Source organism: Gadus morhua, chromosome 1 (assembly GCF_902167405.1).
Source record: "Gadus morhua chromosome 1, gadMor3.0, whole genome shotgun sequence".
Lineage (NCBI taxonomy): Eukaryota > Metazoa > Chordata > Actinopteri > Gadiformes > Gadidae > Gadus > Gadus morhua.
In genome coordinates, this window is record NC_044048.1 from 8,330,306 (window position 1) to 8,354,597 (window position 24,292).

Here is a 24,292-nt window from a genome sequence, read left to right on the forward strand (position 1 = left end):
TTGTGGAGGTTAGTCTGAAATCAAATGATTAATGCATGACATAGTGACACGGGTACTCTATGCAAGTGCATGGAATTATTTACTGTAGCGTATCTATTTGTGACAGCAAGTATAACATTCCCAAGTCCCCCATCTGGGATTGATGTCGTTTATTTTATTTAAAATTTGGATTCAGTTTTGATTTTAGTTATAGTGTATCATAATAATGTTTATTTCACGCAGCTACTCTCCGTAGCATGGTGCTACTGCTGATGCTGAATCCAAGCTCTTCTTCTGTGGTTTCAGCAACAGGAGCAGGACCCCACCAACCTGTACATCTCCAACCTGCCGGTCTCCATGGAGGAGCAGGAGCTGGAGAGCATGCTGAAGCCCTTCAGCCAGGCCATCTCCACACGCATCCTGAGAGACCCCAGCGGCACCAGCCGAGGAGTGGGCTTTGCCAGGTACGACCTCGGGGTCAGCGGTCAGGGGTTCTCGGCCTTCTAGTGTTTGGTGGTCAGCAGAATAAATCATTTAAAAGGGAAAGGCTTACTCCTATGAAGAAAGAAGGGTTATTTATGTAGCACCCGTCCAATACTAAGCCATTTTGAGTGTTTAAAAAGTAAAATACAACATCTAGACGTATCCATACAACCTTGCAGGGTAGGCCTACTGAGACATAATTCTGTGTTGTGTATTAGATCAAATTCAGTGTAACAGGCTTGATGAGAGTAGCTGATAGGGACTGCTGGGATCCCCTCTGAGTAGAGGAGGAACTGAGACCCCTGGTGGACACTTCCTGTTATCTTTATCATAGAAGGCGTCTAGCATGCTTTACTGGCCGACAATGGATTTAAACATTTAGGAGCTTATTTATTATTCAAGCTGTCATGCTTACACTTATTACACCACAAGTATTGCACCAATCACAGTTCAAAATGGATGCTATGTGACATAGTGTTGAATTATGGACATTGTCAATCCTTTGGGCACATGAAATGATGACAAGATCATTAATGTGTGATGCTTTCCATAAGAAATGATGAAACTTATGAAGCATTATTACCTTGAACGTAACGAGCCATGCTTCATTTGCAGGATGGAGTCCACAGAGAAATGCGAGGCCATTATTCAACATTTTAATGGGAAATATATCAAGACTCCACCTGGAGTTCCAGGTGAGGATCTCTTATCCAAGTTCAGTTATCAAGTCGCTCTTTAGTCATTTTTTCCGCTCTTTAGCCATTAAGCACTTGTATCAATAGCAACTGGCAGTGAATTCTTAGAAACATAAAAATAACTTCGCTGGTGTAATCTTGAACGATATTGAATCTCCACCTCCCTCCATTAATCCTGTCTAATAATAACCTGTTGATTATGATGCTTCCCACTCAGTGCCTGCAGAACCCTTATTGTGTAAATTTGCTGATGGGGGCCAGAAGAAGCGTCAGAGCCAGGGGAAGTATCTGCACAACGGCCGGCCCTGGACCCGGGACGGGGACACGGTAGGCTCTCCTCTCTGATGGATGTGTTCCACACCGGCGGTCTGCCAGTTCTCAGACCCAACACAGGCGGATGTTTAGGAGTTCCTCAATCTATCACGTCTGCCTATCTTCTGTGAAAGCATCATTGAAATAGCTGTGTTAATGTACGCACTTATTGTATGTTGTACGTCCTGGCACTTAATGTACACACTTATTGTATGTTGTATGTTCTATGACTTTTGTTGTGTAGCATCTTATCCTAGCTATCCAAGCTATCCTAGCTTTGTTGTGCAAGGGGAATGGGTTAACCTAGCCATTGTAAGTGCTTTTCACTTGGTACTATGAACATCCTTACTGTACCAACAGTGATATATTGTTGTCTCTCCTTCTTCTGAAAAATGTACTTCTAATAAGTCGCTTTGAATAACATTTTTTGCTCAATGCCCTAAATGTAAATGTAAATGGCTATGTTTTTTGTTCTGCAGGGTGGAATGACACTGACGTTCGACCCAGCAGCGGCCTTACAGAACGGGTAGAAAGATCCTTTTATCTAACAGATTGAAACCAAACCAGAAGAGCCGGTGAGAAGGTTGTGCTTAGTCACTGACTCCTTGTGTCTTCCTACTGCAGGTTCTACTCTTCTCATTACAGCATCGCCCCCAACCGCATGATGCCCCAGCCTTCACTCTCTCCGTACATGCACTCTCCAGTGTCCACCTACCAGGTACTGTGTCCCGGGGAAGATCTCTCACCCGTTGTGGTCCTACAGTGTGGGACTTGGTTATCAAATTCACCTTTGCATTCATCAATGTGGTTAGAATCTGTTCAATTCAAAAGCAAGGTTCTTAGGATTTAATAAAAAGAAAGAAAGGAGATTGTAGATGTGCGATGGAAAGCCACACAGTGGGGACTACATCATTGTTTGAATTGTTGTCTTTCTCTGGGTTTCAGGTCCACAACCCCTCCTGGATTCATCACCAGTCATACCTCATGCCTCCCAACGTATGTATCTCCTACCTGGATGGAGTCTTCACATCTTCCTGGTCTACTTATAGAGCTTGAGATTACAATATATCTGCTATTAGACACTTAATCCCTGTGGGCTGTAAAAAAAACACAGTCTGGATGTTTCACAGGGGACATTGACAAAAAAAAACAACCAATAGGCTGTCCTTATTACAATACCTTATATATAATTGAATGGAAGCAATAGTGTATGGTTATTTTCGTCTGTTTGACGTGCAGAGGTCACATCTCCCTCCTTGTGCATCTCTCCGTAGGGGGCGGTGTTGACGCCAGGCATGGACCACACCATGTCCATCCAGCCAACCTCTATGATGGGGCCGCTCGCACAGCAGCTCGGCCACATGTCCATGGGCAGCAGCGGAACAGTGAGCACCACTCAGCCCTCGTTTACAGTCATTACAACCAGTCATTAACACATTCACTCACCCAAGGCCGACTCAGCCACGCAGGGTGACAGCCAGCTCGTCAGGAGCAGTCAGGGTGACAGCGCGACACTCCGCTGGGGGGGGGGGGTATCCAACTAGCGGCCTTCCGGTTACCAGTCAACCCGCTCTACCTCCTGAGCTACTGCCGTCCCACTCAGCCCTCGTCACAGACCTCATCACATTGTCAGCTCATCTCACATCTAACAGCTAGATTAGGCCTTGAGATTGAGGGAAGGGTGGTGTAGTGGTGAGGGTGTTCCACTCTAAGTCCAAGCAAGGGGAAGCATTCGCACCCTCGAGAAGGCCCCTCAGTAAGTGCGTTAAACAGCTTGTTTGCATTCAAACTTTAGTTCCGTAAAACGTAAGACTGCAGTGGGCGGTGCTGAAGTTACAACATCTCGGGATGTGAATTTGCCGACGCACGCGTTTAGCGTTTGACCAATCGCACGCCTGACCAATCAGCAGACTGGGCTACTCGGGAGGATGGCCTTAATGCGACATGATACAAATCAGTCTGTTTTTTAAATAAGCTGAAATTGGTTTTGCTGAAATGAAAAGTGTGAGAATAATATGGGGGATGTTTAACATACAGAAGGGGGTTTTGGATAAAAGCGTTGATGGGAAAGTGTACCATACATATGTGGATGGATGGATTTAAATGTTTTGTAAAGAAAGTCTACTATACATATGAGGATGGATGGAGGGAAATGTAAGGTAAAGCAACATGGTAAACCTTTATAAGTTGTGTCTCACACATGTACCCTTGTCTTCCTCCAGTACATGCCTGCTAATACTTCTATGCATGGGACTTACATCCCCCAGTACACCCAAGTGCCTCCGGCCAACGTCTCAGTTGAGGTAGGATAAGTTCTGGGTTAAAATGTTAACATTTTAAGTTGAAAATGATTCTTTATTGCATTAATTGTTGGTCGGGTTTTTGGTCCAGGAAAGTGCCGTTCAACAACCTGTTGCCATAGAGACGCCCACGGAGCACACATCCTACTCTTACCAGCATAACAAGTGAAGAGGTGACCGAGGTAGGCGTGTGTCTGTGCGTTTGTCTACGCGTATGTGTGTGTGTCTATGAATGTGTGTCTGTGAGTGTATCGGTGTTTGTCTGTCTATGCGTGTGTGTCTATGCGTGAGTTTGTAGCGCGCTCCTAACTTGTATCTCAATACAGTATGTTTTTACTTTAAAACACGTATATTTTTGCTATTGTTCCTATTGTATGTTCAATTTTACTTAAATTGGATTGCTAATTCAAAGTTATTGAGGCTAATAGTCTGCTCTTAATCTATACCTGGCAGGTCTTTTCTTCGGGAGGACCTGAGGTGTTATCCCGGGCACTGCTTGTTGATGACCGAGAGCAGTGCACATGGACTCCAGAGTGCACCAAAAAATTCGGGAGGAACACAGACTTTTACACATCGGATTTTTTCTACAAATTCCAACTTTATGACAAAACCTTTCACTTTATGACAAACTATTTCACTCCACATACGCAAGGCAAGACGTGAGCAATGGGAAACACAAGAAGAACGCAATGGAGTGTCTATTTTGATAACCGTGAAAACAGAAGCCTGTCAACTACACACACACACACACACTATATTACATTGTTTGTGCTCGTCATGTCGAGTCCTGAGTCCTACTCTGGCGAAACTAGGACCAGCAGCACCGCGTGACATTTTACAGTCGTGTCCCGTTTCATTTTTTTAAGATACTGTTTCTGTCCTACTTTTGTTTGATATTTTCAATCTTTGAACCTGCCTTTTTGTATATATATGTTGATTTTGTTGCATTTCTTTTTGTTACATGTCTTGTTTCATTGGCTTTTGCAAATATTTGATAAGAGAAGGCTTAAACACATACACGGAGAAGCCGAGGTCCCTGTGTTCCTCTGGACATATGCGATGGCAGCGTGGATTAGATTGATTTAAAGTGGCAGCAAATGTCTCAAGCATGAAACCTCAACCCTGTGCACGTGATCTCACTTATTTTGGCACTTGAGTCTCAAGTAATTTATAGTTAAAAAATCTTGACAGAGCTTCAGACAATCAAAGATTTACAACAAAGTTACTATTGAGAGTTATCGTCTAAGGTAAAGTTAACAAGACGAAGAGAAGACTAATTTGAAAGAACATTGCGTTCCAAGGACCTTTCAGAAAATATTAAGCATTGGACTACACTTGATCCAATGTTTCGGGATCCCATCTCACACAGAACTGCCTAAATATAACACTTTACAGATCAGTGTTTCTTTTATCAATGCAATAACACTGATATTAACTACGACAACAACATTCAAACCAGTTGTTTGTTCTATTTACATGGCATGAGGTTTTTTGCTAGGTCATTTTATTGGTCATTGGTCTTGACAAAACTTAATTTCAATAAAAACTAAACAATGTTGTCAAAGTACAACAAGATTATTTCATCAGAATGAAACCAACTAAGTTCAGGTTTTGTTCTGATCCTGAAAAGTTTTGTTGTTGGTTCATGACCCGTTTAAAGGTTCCTTGATACTGGCTGTTACTGTGTCTTCGACTTTACACGTGCATTCTTTTTTTCTTGTGTTTTTTATTTTTTTAAAGCTTTTTATTTTTATTTAAAAGTTTTAGTTGAATTTAAATTTTGTTTAAGGCTTCATTTTATTTGTTTGTAGTGTGTTGTGTGCTTCAACTAGTGAAAGGTAGGAGAGCCCTTTTTCACCAATGCATTTCCCTTGTGAAATAGTGAGTTTGTACTTTTGAAATCTTCTCTTGCTCTGCCTTTTAGTATCCATGTCAAAAGGTTTTAATTAGTTGATACAATGTTTTGGATTCAGTCTGTAATGCTAATGTTGACACGCTTTTATTTGCATAACGCCCAATCATGGATGAACATCCATGCATGTTTAAGAGAAAATTCCTGCGGCAGTTGGGAAAACCTTAAAGAAATATATGGTCAAAACCTTAACATACCTCATTATGCAGAATATAGAATCAGTTCAAATACAGGTTAGAAGGCAATAACTAACCACAATAGTTATTATTGCTGCTCACAGCTGGTACTGTGTCCATATTTTAACCATCCGTCCTATGAGAGACCTGACGGTCTGATGGTCTATGCAATTAATTTATTATCCTTAAAATGCAATAATACAAGTAAATACGAAACTCTCCACATCATTCCAACGGATCACATCACTAATTCAAATTCAACATCTTTCCAATTTCCATTCATCCTGAATAATCAATTTATTGATTGATTCCATTAAAAGGGAATTGTGTTTTACTGAGTTCACAGAAGGAATGCAGTGGTTTATTGTCTCACCAAAGATTTCATAAAGATACTTTGTGCCGCCGTAATTGGACCCGGGTCCCAAAATAAATGGGATATAGCTTGTTATTTTTTTTCTGTTTCATTTTTAAATGATGTGGAGAGGTGTGAAATATGTTGTTTATTTTCACCTGTTTGTAAGCTATGTTTTTTTTGCCAGATAATTTAGTTTCATATGGAAAGATACGTTTTCACAGGAATGCCTTTAGACATCGTCGACGGGGCAATGATTGCTTTGCAGAATCCATTGGTTGGTTTTCTCATTTGTTGTTGAGCAAAGATCTTCAAATCAAAGGTGTTTTCTATCTAGAACATTGTGTTCCCATTTCATTCCACATTAATTTAAATATTGGGAGGCGGGAGGTAAAACAGTTGCACACTTCATAGAATGGTGTAATGGAAGGGGTAGTCTGGCTCACTATATTGCTGCTAATTTTGGATTATTTTGTTTAATTAGCTCATGCAAAAGTCATGCAGTTCAATAAATGAAGACAGTCATTCTGGATATTATGTTTAACAAAATATATATATTGCTACGTCCTTTTTTGTTCCAGTTGTTTCCAGTTATTTGTATTTATCTCACCATCAAAGAAGTTGTGTCATTGCCTCAACCATAAATCTGTCATTCTGTTCCACAACAGCAGGTCATTAGTTCCCTAAATAAAAGATCAACAAATCCCTCAGCTGTTTAAAATTTGGTTTGGTTTTGAACTTGGCTAATTTAATAAAAAATAATTTACCAATATGGTTTTGATTTTTAATTTATGTTTCACTTAAGTGCCCCAATAAGTGAAATACATTATCATTATAAAAAGGGAATATTTTCATACTAGATTATATGTAGTGTGTTTAGACAACACATCCAATGCATATATTTAAGTTGTCATAACGAGGTAGCACACAGTGACATACATTGAAAGAACACAATACACAAGAGATTTATTTCTAAAAGTTAAGTTAACAAGTTAACAAAACGTAAAAAAAAGTATAAAAATGTATATTAAATACACTGTCCATGAGGCCGATTGCTTAGGCCTGTGTTCAAAGGTGAAAATATCCTGAATACCCAAAAGCTGCCGTTGGAGACTCGAGCACCTCTCATGATAACACAGGAGAATGCAGCTCAACCCGTGTGTGTTACCAGCTGGAATAAAGACTTGACAGACTTCGCATGAGACGTCCAAATCCCATAGTGTGATCCATATTAACACTTCGCATTTCAAAACATACTCCATGAAAGTGGCACATTGAAAAGATTATGACACCGAACATAAAAACATTTTATGCTCTCCTTTGTTTCCAATGTTGCCTCTTCAGACCACATAAACCCTAATCCAATCAATGTAAGGACAAGGTTTTTGAACTTTTACAATTCAACATTTGAACCTCTCCGGTAGTCAAGGAAATGAATTGAAACGATGGCCCCGTTAAAGCACATCTGAAGTATTGATCCAGTCTGGTGTTCTTTAAATTGCATACTAAAACAAGATGAAATCCATGGGTGTCTGCATCAATTTGTGCTCCCAAACACTACACTTCAGCAAGGTTAGAGTCCGAGTGTGTCTTATCAAAATAGGGAATCCCCATTCCTACAGTTCTTGATGGCAAATACAAAAATAAATTCATCACTTGACCTGCAATGTCAATGATGGAGCATCCCAAATGGCAACTTGGTCCAGTCACGGGAGGCAGTGCTTTCACCTTCAAAACATGTCCGACCCAGCCCAGAGGCCAGGCTGTAGACGTGGCTGTATGGCAGGGCGAGGTCCAAGAGTATGTCAGAGAGAACCTCAATAGAGTGTTGTAATGAAGGGTGTGGCCGTCTCAAACAACGTTAAGACATCCTGAGCCTGGCGCGTGTTGACTCTCACAAGAGTTTCCGGTTGAGCAGCTCCCAGATCATTCTTCTCCTGAAGTAGGGCATGTGTCTCTGCAGACACAACGAGGACAGTGGCGGGTTAGGAAGTTATTAGTAAGCTATTTGGTGTGAGAGTCAGAATGTTATTAGTATTATAACACGGTCACCTTATACTGTATGTATCCGTCACTTGGACGATACAGAATAAAAAAACTCTTCCTTGCAGCGTTATGATTTTGCGCGTAATTATTAACATGTTTTCAAAGAATCTCTGTCATCAGAAAAGTCTGACTCTCGATACATTTTGTCAATTATCAATTCATCATCATCTTATGTTACACAAAGGTTACGATTATAATCGTAAATGTCTTGTTTTCAGCTGCCTATTGCACCACACATGCTATGGAAGGCCTTCCCAAGAGGAAGTAAGCTATTAAGCAAAATCCTGCACATAATTCTGCAATGGTTTTTGTCATTGAAAGCACTTGGTTTACTTTAAGTATTTATTAATATAAAACAGCCAACTGACAGAAGATGTAGGATTAAACTGGGCCTATAAATGCATCAAATGGAATGGACCGGCGGGCCGAAGACAGGGCTGGGCTCAGTCGATTTTTGGGCTCATTCTAATGCCCCTGACACACATTAACGATTTGGAAAACTTAACCAGACGTATGAAAAATGTGACGAATATGCTACATCAAATGTGAAATGTCAAAATTCAGTGTAGACGGTTTCACCAGAGGACTACTGCGATGAACTTTGCCATAAAGAACTCGTGTTCTATTTTGATCTCCTACTAGACAAAACATTTGACATTGAAAACTATTTTAAATAGTGTTTTTATTAAGGGGCCATCGGCTTATTTATACCAAAACATGTTTGTTTGCGAATTTCTCTGATGCACTTTCAGATTATTTTGTTATAAATTAACAGATCGTCTTCTGTCGTGTCTTGAGTGAAATTAAGATTCGTCGAGGTCAGAACTATGGGATATAAAGTAATAAAGAAACAGATATTATGGGTTATTGTTATCGTCATTCTCATCCTAACCTTCTTCTTACCTGTGTAAATGTTATTGCCTTGTCTTTGGTGATATACTCTGCATATTTACACGTGAACATGCCACAGTCGCTCCCGTTCATCTGCTGGGGGATTTCCTGGAAAAGCAAAGCAGAGGCACATACGGTCATAATAGTTTTTAAAAGAAGATTCAATCTGTAATAAGCAACACAACCAGGGGTGACTTACATTTCGTCTCCTACTGTGCAGAGTCCAGCCTGAGGTATCTAGTTCTTTGCCCTTCTTGTCCTTGCTCTCCAGCTTCAGGTATTGTCTGCAGAGGAGTCATTACATTTCATTAGATATTGGTAATTCATCACAACAATAATTACCATTGCCAATTTTAAAGTATTAAGATATGATGAATAATCTTATTTAAAGTTACCAACAAATCCCAACGGAGACAGAGAACAAACCTTGAAACATATCAAATCATCAAAACAAACGATGGGTCATACCATAACAGGGTATGGCTTCCAATAGGAAGTACAAAGAATTACAAGTCCAACAACAAAATCTGACAGCAACCTCAAACTTACAACAACGTCTGACAGGCTTCATCGTTGTTCCCCCCCATGGAGTCGTAGTACATGATGACTTTCTTGCGAAAATCCACCACCTGGACAAAAGAGAAACATTTAAAGGGGCGATATCATGCTTTACGACTTTTTCCTTTAGACTCTTATATGACATATGCATGTCTTATATGACATATGCATGGATTTGGTGCTAAGCATGTGAATAAATGAATAGTGTGAAAATGATTAGGGGGATTTTTAAGATACAGGCATGTAACCCTATTCTAGTCGTACACCCAAATGCAATTATTAACCCCTTGAAAAGCATGATATGGGATCTTTAATTAAAACCCTGGCGGCTCCTAGAGCTTCTGCAGAGAGCGCTCATTGACCTACCGAGAGGCACCAGTGCACCCCCAGGTGGACGGGCACCAGAAGGATGTCGGCGGCAAAGATGTCCATCTTTTTGGTCCAGCGACGGACAGCGGAATAGCCGCTGGTGCGCAGCTTGGGGAAGAAGAACGTGTTGAACGTGTTGACAGTGGGCATGCCGGGACTTTTGCTGCGCTGCACCAGCAGGTTCATGTAGAAGTTGATGACCTGGGGACAGAGACAAAAGAATCTTGTTAAATTGACTTTTACATTTAGGGGATTTTGCTGACGCTTTTATCCAAAGCAACTTAGAACCATTCACACACCGACGGTGGAGTCCACCATGCCGGACGACAGCCAGCTCGTCAGGAGCAGTTAAAGGTTGGGTATGGAATTCTCTTTTTTGGCCATTTTTGCAAAATTACTTGAAATCCTTATCATAACCCACTTACAGCCACTGAGTTAGAATTAGCCTACTGACATGAAAATTAAACAAGTCAATCATCTGTGGAACGGGCAGGGCTCCAGCCAATGATTTCCAGACCCACCGAGTGGCATTGGACATTAAGTACGTCAATCAAACGGTCGTACTGCACTCCCCCTCCCCCCGCGTGACCCCTTCGTGCACGTACTCAAAGCTCGTGACCCAGAGCAAGCTTCTGTTTGTTGTTATCCTGCGGTAGCGCTTGAATGATTGCGCGTCCATGTACTTGGAATGGGTGGAGTCAGAGTCAGCATTGAACGAGAGGCTGTAGGACCATTTGAGTTGTGTATTTTCAAAATCTGCTGGCGTTTCGCAAATCCCATACCCAACCTTTAAGGTGAGGCGTCTTGCTCAGGGACACCTTGACACTCGGGGATCGAACTAGCAACCTTTCGGTGACGAGTCAACGCGCTCTATCTCCTGAGCTACTGCCGCCCCCTTCATTTGTTTGGATTAGGAATGTCTGTTGGAGTTCATGCCTGGCAGAAGAAAACCAACACCAAGTTAACCGGAGGTGCATCACCGTTTACCTCATCATTGAGCCAATTAAGGCTGCCGAGTGTCTGCAGGTCTTTGCGCGTGAGGCTGAGGCCAAATCCTTCACTTAGGACCTCATGTGGACTGCCTCCCTTCAGCACCCTGCTCACCTCGTCCTCCATCTCCTACAAGCACAAGCCAACGATAGTCTCACACAGCTAGAAGACTGACAGGGATTTCCGAAAGACAAAGAAGGAAGGAAGATTTACCTCGACAAGCTCAGGGAATTCTGGTTTCTCAACCAGCTTCTTTGGCTCTTTTATGAGGGGAGTCAGCGGGACCTCCTTCTCTAGGGGAACCCGAATGTGGACCTCCACCTTGGGGATCAACTGCCCATCTCCGGACAGCCGCTGATCAACACAGAGCCATATCAACGGAGGGAACGAAGTAAACGAGGTAGGCCCATGTGTGAAAAGATCATGTGCTGTGAACTCACCTGGCGCAGGAGCATTGCCGCCAACGCCTCCTGCTCCTCGATCTGTCTCCGCCTCTCTCGAGCGCGAGAGTCATACATACTAGTCCTGCCAGAGGAGAAGAGATCTTGTTTAGGTTACCTTGAGTTATAACCACATATGCACCAATAGGGACTGGGGGAAAACAGAGCATAACAATGGTTTATTTCAGATTAACTTACAATTCTTTGATCCATAACTCAGCTTTGAAGCAGGGGACACTAGAGAGTTAAGACATAAGAATAGGTAACATTTCAGTGATAACATTTGTCCAGGTCACACAAACACTATTTACACCAAGACCTTTATCAGTAAATGTAAAATTACCTGTTCTGTTATATAACAAAATAAAAAGGTTGATGATGAATATAACAGTTGATGTAAATGGTTAATATCCAAAAAATATAAAATAGAGGAAACAATATGTACAAACCTTGGAGGATTTGGCTTTTTACTCCTTTCTTCTTTTACAATTATTACCGAGTCCCCATCGTGAGCTGCACAAAGAAAAATAATAAAATAAATCACTTACATGCTGCAAAAGCCTGCAAAACATCCGTCAGTGCCAGCTTCACCTACCTGACGACAGACTGTCCCGAGAGGAGGTGTCCAGGACGGCACCAGGCGAGGGGACTGACTGAATGCTGGCTGCCCCCGTGGAGCTGAGCCCTGGGGACCACGGCAGGGTGCCGGGCCTGACGGAGGCCTCCACAGTGCTGGGGAGGCTGCTGGAGCACCGGCTGGAGAGGCCCCGCGGGCTCATGCTGGGGACGTCTGAAACACCCTCCGCTCCCGCAGGGGTGGAGGCCTGGAGGAGCCGTTGGCTGGTGCTCAGAAGGCTGGTGCTTAGAAGGTGAGTGGGGGGGGGGGGGGGGGGGTGATCACCTTGCTCTCTGACATTTCACGAGATGATGCTTAGGGATGTTAAAAAGATACTCACAAATCTCGGTGTGAACGCACGTTGAGGCACGACGAATGGCCACCGGAAACAATTTTGAGAAGCTGCCTGTAGGCCTCCTTCTCCTCCTCCTCCTCACACACAGACTGCTGCGATAGAGGGATAGAAAGCAGCGGGCGTGAGAGGGGATCCACTGAATGAGAACACTGTCATGGGGCTGCTAGGCGACGGTTCCCAGTGGCTGACCTCCAGCACCGCGCTGCGCCGTCGGGGCCCCGGCAGACGGCCACAGGGGCCGTGTGATGGGCTCTGCACCATCCTGATGGGGAATGTCTTCTCGTACATGCTGGTGTAAGACCTGGGGGGTGGGCCCACCGCAGAAGAGGTCAACAAGTCGCAGTGGTAAAGTTAAGAATGGTCCATCCAGCAGAATTCAGCAACAAATGTCAGGTTTAACATTCTGAAAAAAACTAAAACTGTAAAAGTGTTCTTGTGTAACTTAAATGCCTGTTGCATACCTTGAAGTTCCATGCGGGTGTAGGCTGAGGGGTCTCCCTAACCGTGGGGGAGGGTGTACAGCGGTGGTGGTGGGGGTAGAGCATCGCCGGACCGTGGTCGAGTGTCCATTTGTTTTGGCAACTTCTCGTTGGGCTAGATTCATGCACACTTGACGCCTGCACACTTTGGATCCCATCACAAACTTTTCAATTCGGTACGATTCTGAAATCAAACATCAAGCAGGACAAGACTCAGCATTTGACAGGGAATCTGTCACTCAATGCAATATGTTGAATAAACAAACACAATTTGCCCATCTTATTAACTATTGTTTCATTGGTTGACAATTACAAATGTCAAGCGTTTATCACAGTCTTCAAATACGTTGCTTGAAATTGATTTGTTTTAACATAGTGTTCACTTGACCCAAACATTGCAGCACCGTACAAACCACAATCTTACCAGATTTTAACTTCCACTCCGATGGTGTTGTCGATGGAGCTGCGAACACAGCATCCAAACGGCCAGAGTTGGGCGTTGCAACCTAAAAGAAATGCATAACAGATCATGTTCACACTTAAAATACAGAAACGTGGATACATAGTGCGTCCTTTCCAAACATACATGTCTGCCTGTCCAAGTCGCCGCAGATGTGGACGCTTGAGGCTGCGGGACCGCAGGCGGAGGACCTGGGAGAATGCTCCTCAAAGTAGGACTCACGTTATTCTTCACCCAGGTCGCCACAGTGGAGCCATGGTCTTTTATCCGTTCCGCCGCGCCCTTCACGGTGTCCATGAGGTCACCTGGAGAACACGGACGTCACGTATGTATTCGAAAGACTAGTTAGAAGAGGTATAGTGTTTGTTGTATGATCGGTTTACACCTTACCTCTCCGCGACTTCTTGGCAGTCCTGCCATCTTCGTGGCCGGCGTCATCACAGTCTTCCAAACTTTAAAACAAGAATGCTATCGATTAGGGTTGTGCTTAATCGATAAATTGCAACAAATAGGTGCACCAATGTCTCGACTTTTGTCAACATTGGGAGGTCGGGCTCCTGCTCGGTAAATCTGGCCAACGCGCTACTGTGTCGATAGTTCACTCTTACCCATCAATTGGTCTTTTCCTCTTGGCTCGAGCGTCCTCCCGTGAGTGGTTGACCCGTGGCGCTCCTTCTCGGAAAGTGGCATAGCTCGTGACCATCCACTCGTATATTTTATTCATCATGACCGTCTTGAGACTTATTGATAAACGACGCGTTGTTGATAAAGAAGCCGCCGCTATTGTCACTTTCAGACCCGCTGACCACACAGATGAAGCGAGTGCGCGTCATTCGACTGACTGCTGGTTTAGCTGTGGCTGGTTGATATCGGCTCGTTGACAACCGTAGCAAAAGTAATCGGTTATCTGGTTAATTTGACTAAGCTACTGCGCTAGTTGGCTTAAAGTTAGCTAGTTAGCTTAGCGCTAGCGCGCTAAGCTAACTATCTCGGCTAGCTAATGCTAACCCAGCAGGCTAGGCTAAACTGGGCAACTGTTTGCATTAAAAGTGGTCGAAACTACCACTTTTGCGAAGAAAGCATCATTTTGAACCGCTAACGTATTAAAAAACGTGACGTAGCTTTCACTTTAAATGGTATTTAAACTCGCTAAAGAATAAACGTCTCCCGCTTCTTCCTCATTCAAAACCACAACATGGCTGAATACGACGTCTCACTAACGCACATTTTGATTGGATGAGTGGCCGCTGGAACCGAAGGGCTCGAGAGAGAGAACTCTAAACAAGAGGCTCGAGAGAAAGAACTACTCATATTTGGAATTGGAACAGAGCCATTGATCCACTATTGAGATTGTCAATCATACATACATGCAATTGTGAATACTGCAAACGCTTCGAACACGTATATAGCATTTATATCGGCAGGTACAAGCTTATTAGAGTCAGAATCAGAATTACTTTTATTACATCTTATTGTACAAGTGCACAAGAGTTAAATTATTAGGCTTGGTTCCTCAACAGCCACATAGCTTCAACAATATAAGATTATGTATCTAAAGATTAAGAAGTAAAAACATGACCATGTAAAAAAAGAAGTAAAAATAATTAAAATAAAGTAAGTAGCCTAATAATAATAGATACTCAAGACAGTGGTAATAAGTAATGAGGTGTAGTAAAGTGTAGTGTAAAGTATCAACTGTAAAAGTACGGTAATAGTTAGTAAGTAGTAGTAGTTATAGTAGTATTGTAGTTTTTGTTTTGAAATATACTTCATAAAAATATACGGTAAGAGACACATATCCCAATAACACAATAGGCCTAAAGTAATTGGTTTTATTGCATTTTAAGTTTTGTTCGTTTAAAATAAATGCCCTTGTAGTTAACACTCGATTTCTATTGTAGTAGTCTTTTATTTGCCCCAATGTAACAAACGGGGAATTAACCTTTAAGTTACTCAAAAATGAATTGGTGAAAGGCAGGCGCTGTAACACACACACATACAACCACATACACACAAACCCCAAATAAAGACTAGGCCACGTCGGTCATTTGAGACAAATTCATTCCAAAATCATAAACAGAATAACTTGTTTTTTTTACATCGATGCTTTAATATAAAAAATAAATATGGATCTCATCAAATATAGCGTCGTTCTCATTCTTAAATGCAAGGCATCATCAAAAATACTGATCTGTTTGGCACTTTTAATCCCCTTTCAGAATTGACCCCTGCAAAAGGATAAAAAACGCTCATGAGACTAAAGAATGAAGCAATAACCTCTTCGTATAGATTTAAATTAAAGTTCAAAGAACTCCTCAAATGTTTCACAAGTTATTTTTTAACATAGGAACAAGGATATATTTAAGCAACACTCAAAGCATCACTCAAAGTGCAAGATAAAGTGCATAACAAGCTAATGACTCCCACATCATGTCTGGAGTGACCCTTTTTTATGTTAAGTTATTCCACGTTGAACACATACGTTTATATTATTGGAAATAAGGTTAGCTATACAAAACCCAGTGTTGTTTTCTAATATTCCACTAACACGATAATCAAATTAAGCTTGGAGAACACTCAATGTCTCTAGATTTACGATTTTCACGATCAACATGTGTGCCTTTGTACAGCAAAACATCAATGTTCGTGTGAAAGGATGAATGCATTGGGGTAATATTCATGCATATTGCTTTGTGCATCACAGATAAACATCTTGCATAGCTTTGACAACCACTGACATAGTATTGACATGAACATGTGTTGTATCTACCTTACAATTCATGCCTTATGGGAGAAGACTATAGAATGTGTTGTGTTAAGAGTGGTATGAACTGAACCACAAACAATGACCTGGTTTCATATCATGCTAGAGAAGGATTCAAGTTCTGAGGGGTTGATGCTGGTCACATGTACAAGGGATTCGTAATACACAACGCAATAAACTACAACAACCATTAGTTTAGGTTGCAACATTATCACATCAAGTTTTAATTATTTTCCTATTTTATGAGATTTTAACGCTGCTTACTTTGTACACTTTCAGAAGTATATTGATGTATAACAAGAAGCTGTTATGCATCAGAAAAGTAGATGTATGTCTGTTGTTCATCGATGTATGTGTAGGTAGACAATATTACTCTCTTTTTGTCCCAAAAATCTGGAGGAAGAAGGAAAATATGTAGATGATATCTAGGTAGATACAGAGAGTGGCGAAGACATACTCCTCCGGACTCATGGCGTAGCGTTTGTTCCCCATCAGCAGCTGGGTGTCAAACGCCAAGAACTGAAAGCGAAAATAAAGCAGAATAAATCATAGACATCTTTGTTCAAGTCTAAACTGGATATCTATGTGTGTGTGCTCACACCTACCATAGTAAACAGTATAGCTCCCAGAACAGCATAAAGACAATCCAACCATGGAACCTAAAAAAGGTTATTAGTTGGAACAGATTATTCATTTAATACACCTCTGCGTTTCCATTGATGCAAATCCTAACTGATTGTGGTGTATTGATGAAGTTGTTGCACTCACATAGTGATAGGGGAGGACGAATGCCATGACCAGCCCAGAGGTGAACATGACCATGCTGAAGATGAAGAGGGCCCCCCCGCAGGAAGTCACGTCGTACTGGAGGGGAGAGGGAAAAAAAACAAAGGCAATCCAATCCATTACTTTCTAACAGCTCGATTGTTATCCTTGATCCATGATGAGCAGAGAAACAAGCATAGTCATAGTGTATTTTAAAATGTTGTTTACCTTGGTTTGGAAGCTAAAGATTGTCACCAAGAGGCAAACTACGCCTGTAATGCCCAGACACAACACCACAGACTTGGTGTTGTAGAAGCTGGTGAAAGGGAAAGGACAATATAGTGGAAGTAATGGAAAGCATTGAAAACGGTCAATCATTTTAAATAGTTAATGTTTAACGTACCTTGACAACATTGCTGTCATGTAAGTGAGTGAAAGGGTCTGCGACAGGAAAAAGATTGACAGAAAAAGTTATCAAGGTATAAGTTGTTTTACTGATTCCAAGTCAAATACATATGAATACAGATCATACATTACATACTTTATAAACCACATAATAAATTGACATGTTCCACTCTAAATACACCTTATAACCTCCATGACATTTTGTGAAAAGGGTTTGGCAACGCATGTACATCGTGTTTTACTTACAAAGAGTGCTAAAAGAATCAGGTTCCATGGAAACAGTCTCCTGTAGAATTTGTGTAGGACAGGAGAGATTGTATATACATTTATTTTAGGCAATTACCATTTGATAGACTTTTATCAAGTTAACCAGGATAATGTTGAACTTACCGGGGCGCAGAACAGCAGGAGAGAGTCAGGTATGTGACAAAGAAGACAGCACTGTTTAAATAAATAAATAAAACAGCAAACAAATTTAGACATTAGTCCTAATTCCTAGAGTAGGCTACAACAAGTCGTTTATTGTGTGTTACTTACTAAGAAGCCCAATACCAGCCTGGGTTTGATTGGATGTAGATTCTTATTGGTTCACTGAAAGAACAAAAACAAACACATATGTTTGCAAATAATCCCATCTCGCTATTTGCGTGAAAAATTAGTTATTTTGATATTCAAGAATGCTCACCAGAAGGTGAAGATAGCAACAACAGCCATAGTGACAAACAGTTGAATCATCAATATGGAATACACCTAAACATTGAAAGGAAAACTATGAATACACATTTTTAATAATATTTCACAAATGTACTGAATATATATTTCATTAACATTTAATTATGGTCCACATAATGTGTGTGCATGAGCTAGCCCAGGTAAAGGGACATCTGCCCCACATACCTTTCGGATAAACACCCTCCTGATGTTCTTGTCTTCCCAGGTGAACTCTGTGAGCCTCTCCCCATCACTGTAGCAAGGGCTGCTGCTTCCTACAATAGGTGTGGAGACGTACATTGGTACATACATTTGTACTTTTAAAAATTGTGGACCAGGCCAGGTGTCAAATGTGTCACGTTGTAAAAAGTAAGGAATTATTGGGAACCGTATTACATTCCATATCTAAATTGGATTAATAGATATAAGGTGGAAATTATAATATCAATGTTAAAAATGATTAATCATACCAGCAGTTGCTTCTTCATAAGTGGGAGGAGCTTTGACTTGGCCCTCTCCGGTGGAGGTACCATTGGTAGTCTTGTTAGCAAGTAAAAGCTATTAGAAAAAATAAACAGTAAACTTTACCTGTGTAAAACGTGTCTTTTAAAAAAAAGGTAGCTGTTTTTCATTTGAACAATACTGTCTGGAGTTGCCTGATTGTTTTAAACTAAAACAGCTTCACTGTGTCTCATACATTTCTTCCTTAATAATTAAACTGAATAAGTAAATTAATAATAGACCAACAGTTAACTGTTAATTAAAGGATGGTTAATGCTTATAACTGCATTAACTTATGCTTATACAAGTTTAATTGATGGCTGATTAATGTGCCCTTTTATAAAGTGGAGAAGGGAATGCCGTGAAACTGATGAAGACGGGGTGAGTGAGACCCTATCGATTTCTACACGACACAAAAACACTTGGGTTGTCATGGCAATAAAGCATTGACAATTCTTGCCCTGTGACGCACTTCGTAAGGATCACAATACTAGCTTGACGTCAAACACCAAAATTACTGTTGCCTAAAAAAACACTGAACAGGCTTTTCTGAGCAGCCTTTTAATAAAAAATATGATAAATTTATAAATGACATAATAAGTGTTGACATGACATAGATAAATAAATAAACCACCCTGCTACCAAGTTGATCGATGAGCATGACAGACCATAATAGTTCAATATTACCTTTCCCCTTATCACGATAAATTGAACATGAAGGAACAATCACAGACATTAATTGTTATATTACCCCTCAACATGAATGCGTTATCTTAAATTTCTCGAACATTAGCGTTGAAAGTCAAATGAAAGATCATCACCAACAACTGTAAGGTTCTCCTTACCTTGCCATGCGTCATGATTGCCTTGCGTGTTTCTGCAGCTGCTCAATTAATACAAGATCAATCTCTAATATCACCTTTCTTAGCAGTAAGTAAGTTTGAAGAGATACAATAATGTCACTTTGACTGGCCTGGAGCTCTTCTGATAGAGCACTGCAATCCAAGAGCTGCGTACTTAATACTCTTGCAGAAAACCCCCTCCGTTGCACGCTCAGGCAGATTCTAGCATCATCTAGAGATGCTGCGTATAGGCTGAAGCCCCTGGACTGTACCACTGATGAAGCAAAAGGGGGGGGGGGGGGGGGTGACGTTGCATGGTCCACAGCGCGTAGAGTGGAACGGAGCAGGGTAAGACTGGAATAGACTAGAAATATAGAAGCATCATCGTCTGCATCCAGTACATAATGAAGGGGATGGTTTCCTAGCCATCAATCTACAAATGTGATGGAATTTTTCTCTTATTGTACATTAGAACTGTAATGATACATTTAATTGATGAATGAAATATACGTTGTATATTTTGCACTAAATTATTAGCGCTTGCTTTGCGTAGTCAACTCATCGTCATAGTCAGTTCGTACATTTACGCACCGATATGCGCAAATGTTGTTGAACAATTGCCTCAGTGAACCAGACGCATGTGGGAGCCCATGTTTTATTGGAATTGCAGGTACGCCAGGCGAATTGCTCTGGCAATGCCAATAAAACATGGGCTCCCACATGCATCTGGTTCACTGAGGCAAAATTGTTCAACAACATTTACGCATATCAGTGCGTAAATGTACGCACTGACTATGACGATGAGTTGACTACGCAAAGCAAGCGCTAACCCGTAACCTCAATTCCAGGCTAGGGTTAGCCCTAAGTCCAACCCTAACCCTATATAATTAAAGTAACCATTTTTTGACCAATTGCTACTTTTGATCTACTATTAACTTAAAAACGGTTTCCCTCAAGGTTTTAATAGTTGTGTTGGTTTGTAGTATCGAAGCCTACATTCTCTTCATAATACATCAAGATAGAAAAATGATGAAAAATATGAAAAATCCGTATGCACTTTATGAAACAGATATTCATCAGCATAAAGATTGGTGACAAAATGATTGATAATAAATCAATCAAATAAATGCTAGGCTTTTGACAATCTTTTTTCTCACACACACACACACACACACACACACACACACACACACACACACACACACACACACACACACACACACACACACACACACACACACACACACACACACACACACACACACACACACACAGGTATAACACAGGAACTGATTCACATCATTTCAAGCCGATGCAAATTATAGAAGGGAATGTTCTTCAATATGTTCATTGCATACTGTTGTCAGCATCATTGTTCGGACCCAAAAAGACATGTTCTAGTATAGCTAAAAATAATCCTTATTGTTAAGAAATTTGTTTATCAAACATTACACAGGGACATTATTAACTTCAAGACAACAATAACTTCTGTATATCTGAATTGGTCTTTGGCAATACAAAAAGCTTGAATGTTCATGTAGTCTGCAGCAATTTTATGTTGTTGTTGTTATTGATGTTACTCCCCGTCATCTCTGCTTCCTTCCAGCCTCAGCTCAGTGTCATTCTTGCCCAGGGTGAAAAGACTGACCATGGCCAGCAGAGCGGCCATCATCATCACCGCACAGCCCCCAAACATGTGTCTGGTCCCACTGCCTCCCTCACCCCCTCCGGTCCCAGAGACCTCCCCGTGGAGGGCCAGCAGCCCCAGGCAGGCCAGCAGGTGCAGCGGGAGCCTGAACCACGCCAATACCCCGGCTCGCTTCTCCTCCGGGATCACCCTGGCCTGGAGGAAGCTGACCGCGGGAAAGTAGAGTCCGCATGCCAGCTCCAGCAACACAAAGGCGATGAGAGACTCGAAGGGTCGGGCTTGTCCCGGGGCGGTGGAGAAGGTCAGCATGAAGAAGGAGAAGAAGGCCATGAGCACGGCCAGGCACAGCAGGTGGCTGGGCTGGAGGTGGTAGCGCGAGGAGGTGGCCAGGCGGTACAGCAAGGAGCCCGCCATGCTGGAGGCCATCAAGCAGGAAAACACTATCCCCAGAGGAGGGTCATGGGGGTCCAGCACTGGGGTCCAGAGGAAGACAAAGATGTACAGCACACTTTCAAACAGAGCCTGCACCGCACCAAGCAACATTACTCTCCTGTCAGACAGCAGGCAGCGCAGGCCCTCCTGGCAGCTTTGCCAGAACCTGGCCCCCGCAGAGGCTTGGACAGGGTATGCCGACGGGCCAAGGAGAGGTCTTTGTTTGTCTCCCTCAGGGGATCCTTCTGATTCCTCTTTGCCCCAGTCGGTGAGCACCACCCACCCACACGCCCCCAGGCAGGGAACGGCGAGGATGAAGGGGGCCACGGGGCCCAGGTGGAGCCACTCAGCCAGCAGGTTGGCGACCAGCCCGGCTCCCACCGCCAACACGTGGTTCCAGGTGGCCGCTTTGGCGAAGGTGATGGGAATCCACTCCTTGGGGAAATCATGGACCTCTGTGTGCCGGTGGACGTACCAGGCCTCGAACGTGGTGGAGAGCAACGACGTGGACAGCCCTCCGAGGACACGGCCGATGATCAGAACAAAGTAATCCCTGGAGAGTTTGGTGAGACAACAGGCTGAGTAAGTGACGCAGAAGAGCAGGCACGACCGTCTGCGGCCCAGGGCTTGAGGCAACCAACTAGCAAACGGAGCAAACAGAATGCAGGCGCCCAAGCCACACACATACAGAATGGCTATTTGAGACTCCAGGAAGCTGTAGTGGCGGTACAGTTTATAGAGGTACGGGCCCTGCAGCCAGTCTGCCCACAGGGCCAGCAGGTAGGCCCGCAGGAAGAGGGTCTGGAACTTGCGGAAGGCTGGGTTTGCTACCGCCGTGGAGGCTGGCTGTGGAGGGATCAGACGCCGTGCAGTGATCTCCAGGAACACACACAACGCGAGCAAGAGAATGACTGCGAGGTACACCGTGAGCCACATAGTGTTTGACGTTGTGCACAAACTCTCTGTTAACTATATTGTTATACTGCTGTATCTTCAGCGCACCTTCTAGCAATGTCCCAGATCCTGTGAGGAGACAAAATAAAAACATGGCAAATGGTCTTCATTTACACGCAGTTTTTCTAACCAGTGGCCACTCAAAGCGCTATACAATAGTGCCCAACATTCACCCATTCATACACACATTCACAAACCGACGGCGTAGTTACAGCAATGCATGTCGCCTTGCACCATGCTTAGATGTCTTGCTAAGGGATGTCTTGCTAAGGGACACCTCGACACTCAGCCAGGAGGAGCAGTCAACATGAACAGGGTCGGTTGAGTAAACAAAACACGTTGTCAAGGAGAACGACACGGACCCGGATCTTACCGACAGAACTATATAATCCCACCAAAAATGGTGTAGTTATAAACAAACAAGTAACCAACAACTACGAAGGAATGGTCCAAATGATAACCAATGCGTTTGGCCTGAATTAAACAGTATGATGACATATCGTAGAAAGTGTACGAGGATCAGCTGCCTCCCACTCACAGCTCTGGTTATTTAAACTCGGAATTCCAGCCTCAAAACTGTGCTTTTGTTTAGAAAAACAATCAGCTTACCATTTCGATTAGTAGTCTTCCAATATGTCTGCAGGAGCACTATGACAGATCCTTGCAAAACATCACAAATGACAGTCATCAGCGTTTCCTACACTGGTTTTCAAAACGACGTTTTATTTCCGGGTTCATCGTGGATTGACCAACAGGGGGCGCATCTGCTCCTCCTCCTCTCCGGCCCCACCTCTTCTTCGTATTTGTTTTTTTGGCAGGGAACAAAACTATTTCAGTACTGCCACCGTATGAACAGGAGTAGTAATCCTTGATACTAAAAAAACAAGAACTTACAAACAGATCAAAAACGAACTGACCGTCGCTATAATTTAAATTCGATAGATCAGTTTGTTTTCTGTAGAAACGATTTGAAAAACTAAATTAAAGCCCTAATTTTAAACCGATTTGTACACCTTCACTTCTCAGTGCTTCAATGTTCCTCTCTCTGACCCTAACACTGTCCATTTTGAATCCCGTTTGCAGGCTTCTTTAAAATAAATAATGTATTATTTAATCTTGTATGCTTGATTCTCATCCTTCCTTACTCCTTCCTTTACCACCCTACATCCCCTGTTTTCCAACCTCCTCTTGGATGTTATAAAAATGTTGTCCCTGAACTTCTTCATCTCATGTGCTCTGCCACTTTTATTCTTTCTCTTCATTAAACTTTTGTTTTCTGCTCAACTGATGTCGGTTTACATCCGTCTGGTCTACTTTGGTTGCATCCTTTGCATATTTATCATCTCTTTCCTTTTCACAAACTCCTAAATGCAGTGGAACCCATATAAACATAGCTACTTTGCCCATCCTTGGGATTCTGAACAGTGATTGTAAAGTTTCAACAGATCTTGCCTGATTGACTGGAGACACATAAAGGAATCTTAAATATCTACATTTGAACTACAGCAATACATTTCTGGTGTGTGCCATTCCTACCCTCATTTGAATCTGTCATCAAACAAGAACATCTTTGCAATTGAAAATTCAACACCGAGCCTATCAAGTTATATTCACAGCACATCATATCGTTGTCCTTCTCAATATCAAAGGAAACAGCCAGGATGGACTCTTTATTCCCCGGGCCTTCTTTATTTCAGGCTCAAGGGATATCACAGGATCAATTGTTCCCAGTCCTTTCCGAAAACACTTTGAAGCTGTGACATGAGTTAATTACCTACAAAATAAAGTATGTCAATCTGCCAGCATGCGTTCCATTATCTTCCCCGAGATGTTGAGGCTATTGGTCTGTAATTAATC

General features: G+C 42.3%; 4 protein-coding genes across 11 annotated transcripts in view; 1 reads left to right on the forward strand and 3 right to left on the reverse strand.

Annotated features, from left to right (window-relative positions):
• rbms2b (RNA binding motif, single stranded interacting protein 2b) overlaps positions 1 to 6,979 on the forward strand; it is a 20,435-nt gene extending 13,456 nt beyond the window's left edge. For 5 of the 7 annotated variants that reach the window (XM_030373644.1, XM_030373809.1, XM_030373971.1 and 2 more), the window contains 10 exons: positions 286 to 443; positions 1,078 to 1,157; positions 1,375 to 1,484; positions 1,949 to 1,995; positions 2,094 to 2,187; positions 2,415 to 2,465; positions 2,744 to 2,854; positions 3,692 to 3,772; positions 3,855 to 3,951; positions 4,223 to 6,979. In XM_030373644.1, coding sequence (XP_030229504.1) covers positions 286 to 443; positions 1,078 to 1,157; positions 1,375 to 1,484; positions 1,949 to 1,995; positions 2,094 to 2,187; positions 2,415 to 2,465; positions 2,744 to 2,854; positions 3,692 to 3,772; positions 3,855 to 3,938 — 816 coding nt within the window. In that variant the 3' untranslated portion in view covers positions 3,939 to 3,951; positions 4,223 to 6,979. The remainder of the gene's footprint in view (positions 1 to 285; positions 444 to 1,077; positions 1,158 to 1,374; positions 1,485 to 1,948; positions 1,996 to 2,093; positions 2,188 to 2,414; positions 2,466 to 2,743; positions 2,855 to 3,691; positions 3,773 to 3,854; positions 3,952 to 4,222) is intronic. The other 2 variants (XM_030373719.1, XM_030373878.1) reach the window with 2 other exon arrangements.
• Positions 6,980 to 7,149: 170 nt separating this feature from the next.
• On the reverse strand, positions 7,150 to 14,665 carry senp1 (SUMO specific peptidase 1). Of its 2 annotated transcripts, none has more exons than XM_030373434.1 (18): positions 14,022 to 14,665; positions 13,804 to 13,865; positions 13,540 to 13,718; positions 13,378 to 13,459; positions 12,936 to 13,137; positions 12,664 to 12,775; positions 12,460 to 12,566; positions 12,099 to 12,364; positions 11,953 to 12,016; positions 11,702 to 11,740; positions 11,504 to 11,588; positions 11,277 to 11,417; positions 11,061 to 11,192; positions 10,071 to 10,274; positions 9,696 to 9,775; positions 9,346 to 9,430; positions 9,159 to 9,254; positions 7,150 to 8,166 (listed from the first exon to the last, which is right to left on the reverse strand). In XM_030373434.1, exons 1-18 carry the CDS (start codon positions 14,138 to 14,140, stop codon positions 8,104 to 8,106), a joined length of 2,118 nt encoding a protein of 705 aa, XP_030229294.1. In that variant the 5' UTR covers positions 14,141 to 14,665; the 3' UTR covers positions 7,150 to 8,103. The 2 variants fall into 2 exon arrangements, with proteins under 2 accessions (XP_030229294.1, XP_030229369.1); XM_030373509.1 differs by having other exon boundaries at positions 13,636 to 13,718; positions 14,022 to 14,664.
• Positions 14,666 to 15,187: 522 nt separating this feature from the next.
• On the reverse strand, positions 15,188 to 19,990 carry LOC115556845 (protein lifeguard 2). The gene is made up of 12 exons (XM_030374271.1): positions 19,405 to 19,990; positions 18,529 to 18,616; positions 18,245 to 18,333; positions 18,033 to 18,097; positions 17,885 to 17,938; positions 17,738 to 17,788; positions 17,594 to 17,633; positions 17,346 to 17,383; positions 17,171 to 17,258; positions 16,946 to 17,041; positions 16,783 to 16,836; positions 15,188 to 16,696 (listed from the first exon to the last, which is right to left on the reverse strand). The coding sequence occupies exons 1-12, from the start codon at positions 19,417 to 19,419 to the stop codon at positions 16,547 to 16,549; spliced, it is 828 nt and encodes a 275-aa protein (XP_030230131.1). The 5' UTR covers positions 19,420 to 19,990; the 3' UTR covers positions 15,188 to 16,546.
• Positions 19,991 to 20,440: 450 nt separating this feature from the next.
• On the reverse strand, positions 20,441 to 23,197 carry mfsd5 (major facilitator superfamily domain containing 5). The gene is made up of 2 exons (XM_030373613.1): positions 23,045 to 23,197; positions 20,441 to 22,504 (listed from the first exon to the last, which is right to left on the reverse strand). The coding sequence occupies exon 2, from the start codon at positions 22,415 to 22,417 to the stop codon at positions 20,978 to 20,980; it is 1,440 nt and encodes a 479-aa protein (XP_030229473.1). The 5' UTR covers positions 22,418 to 22,504; positions 23,045 to 23,197; the 3' UTR covers positions 20,441 to 20,977.
• Positions 23,198 to 24,292: the final 1,095 nt, after the last annotated feature.

What these genes read in the sequence shown, in the direction of transcription:
- LOC115556845 (XM_030374271.1), bottom strand. An exon ending in TTATGAAGAAGCAACTGCTG is followed by an intron (nt 18,334 to 18,528) that starts GTATGATTAATC and finishes CACCTATTGTAG; the next exon opens with GAAGCAGCAGCCCTTGCTAC. An exon ending in TCCTGCTGTTCTGCGCCCCG is followed by an intron (nt 17,634 to 17,737) that starts GTAAGTTCAACA and finishes CAAATTCTACAG; the next exon opens with GAGACTGTTTCCATGGAACC.
- mfsd5 (XM_030373613.1), bottom strand. Translation starts at nt 22,417, where the DNA reads ATGTGGCTCACGGTGTACCTCGCAGTCATTCTCTTGCTCGCGTTGTGT.
- senp1 (XM_030373434.1), bottom strand. Translation starts at nt 14,140, where the DNA reads ATGATGAATAAAATATACGAGTGGATGGTCACGAGCTATGCCACTTTC. An exon ending in AAAAAGCCAAATCCTCCAAG is followed by an intron (nt 11,741 to 11,952) that starts GTTTGTACATAT and finishes TTAACTCTCTAG; the next exon opens with TGTCCCCTGCTTCAAAGCTG. An exon ending in AGGCAATAACATTTACACAG is followed by an intron (nt 8,167 to 9,158) that starts GTAAGAAGAAGG and finishes TTGTGTCTGCAG; the next exon opens with AGACACATGCCCTACTTCAG.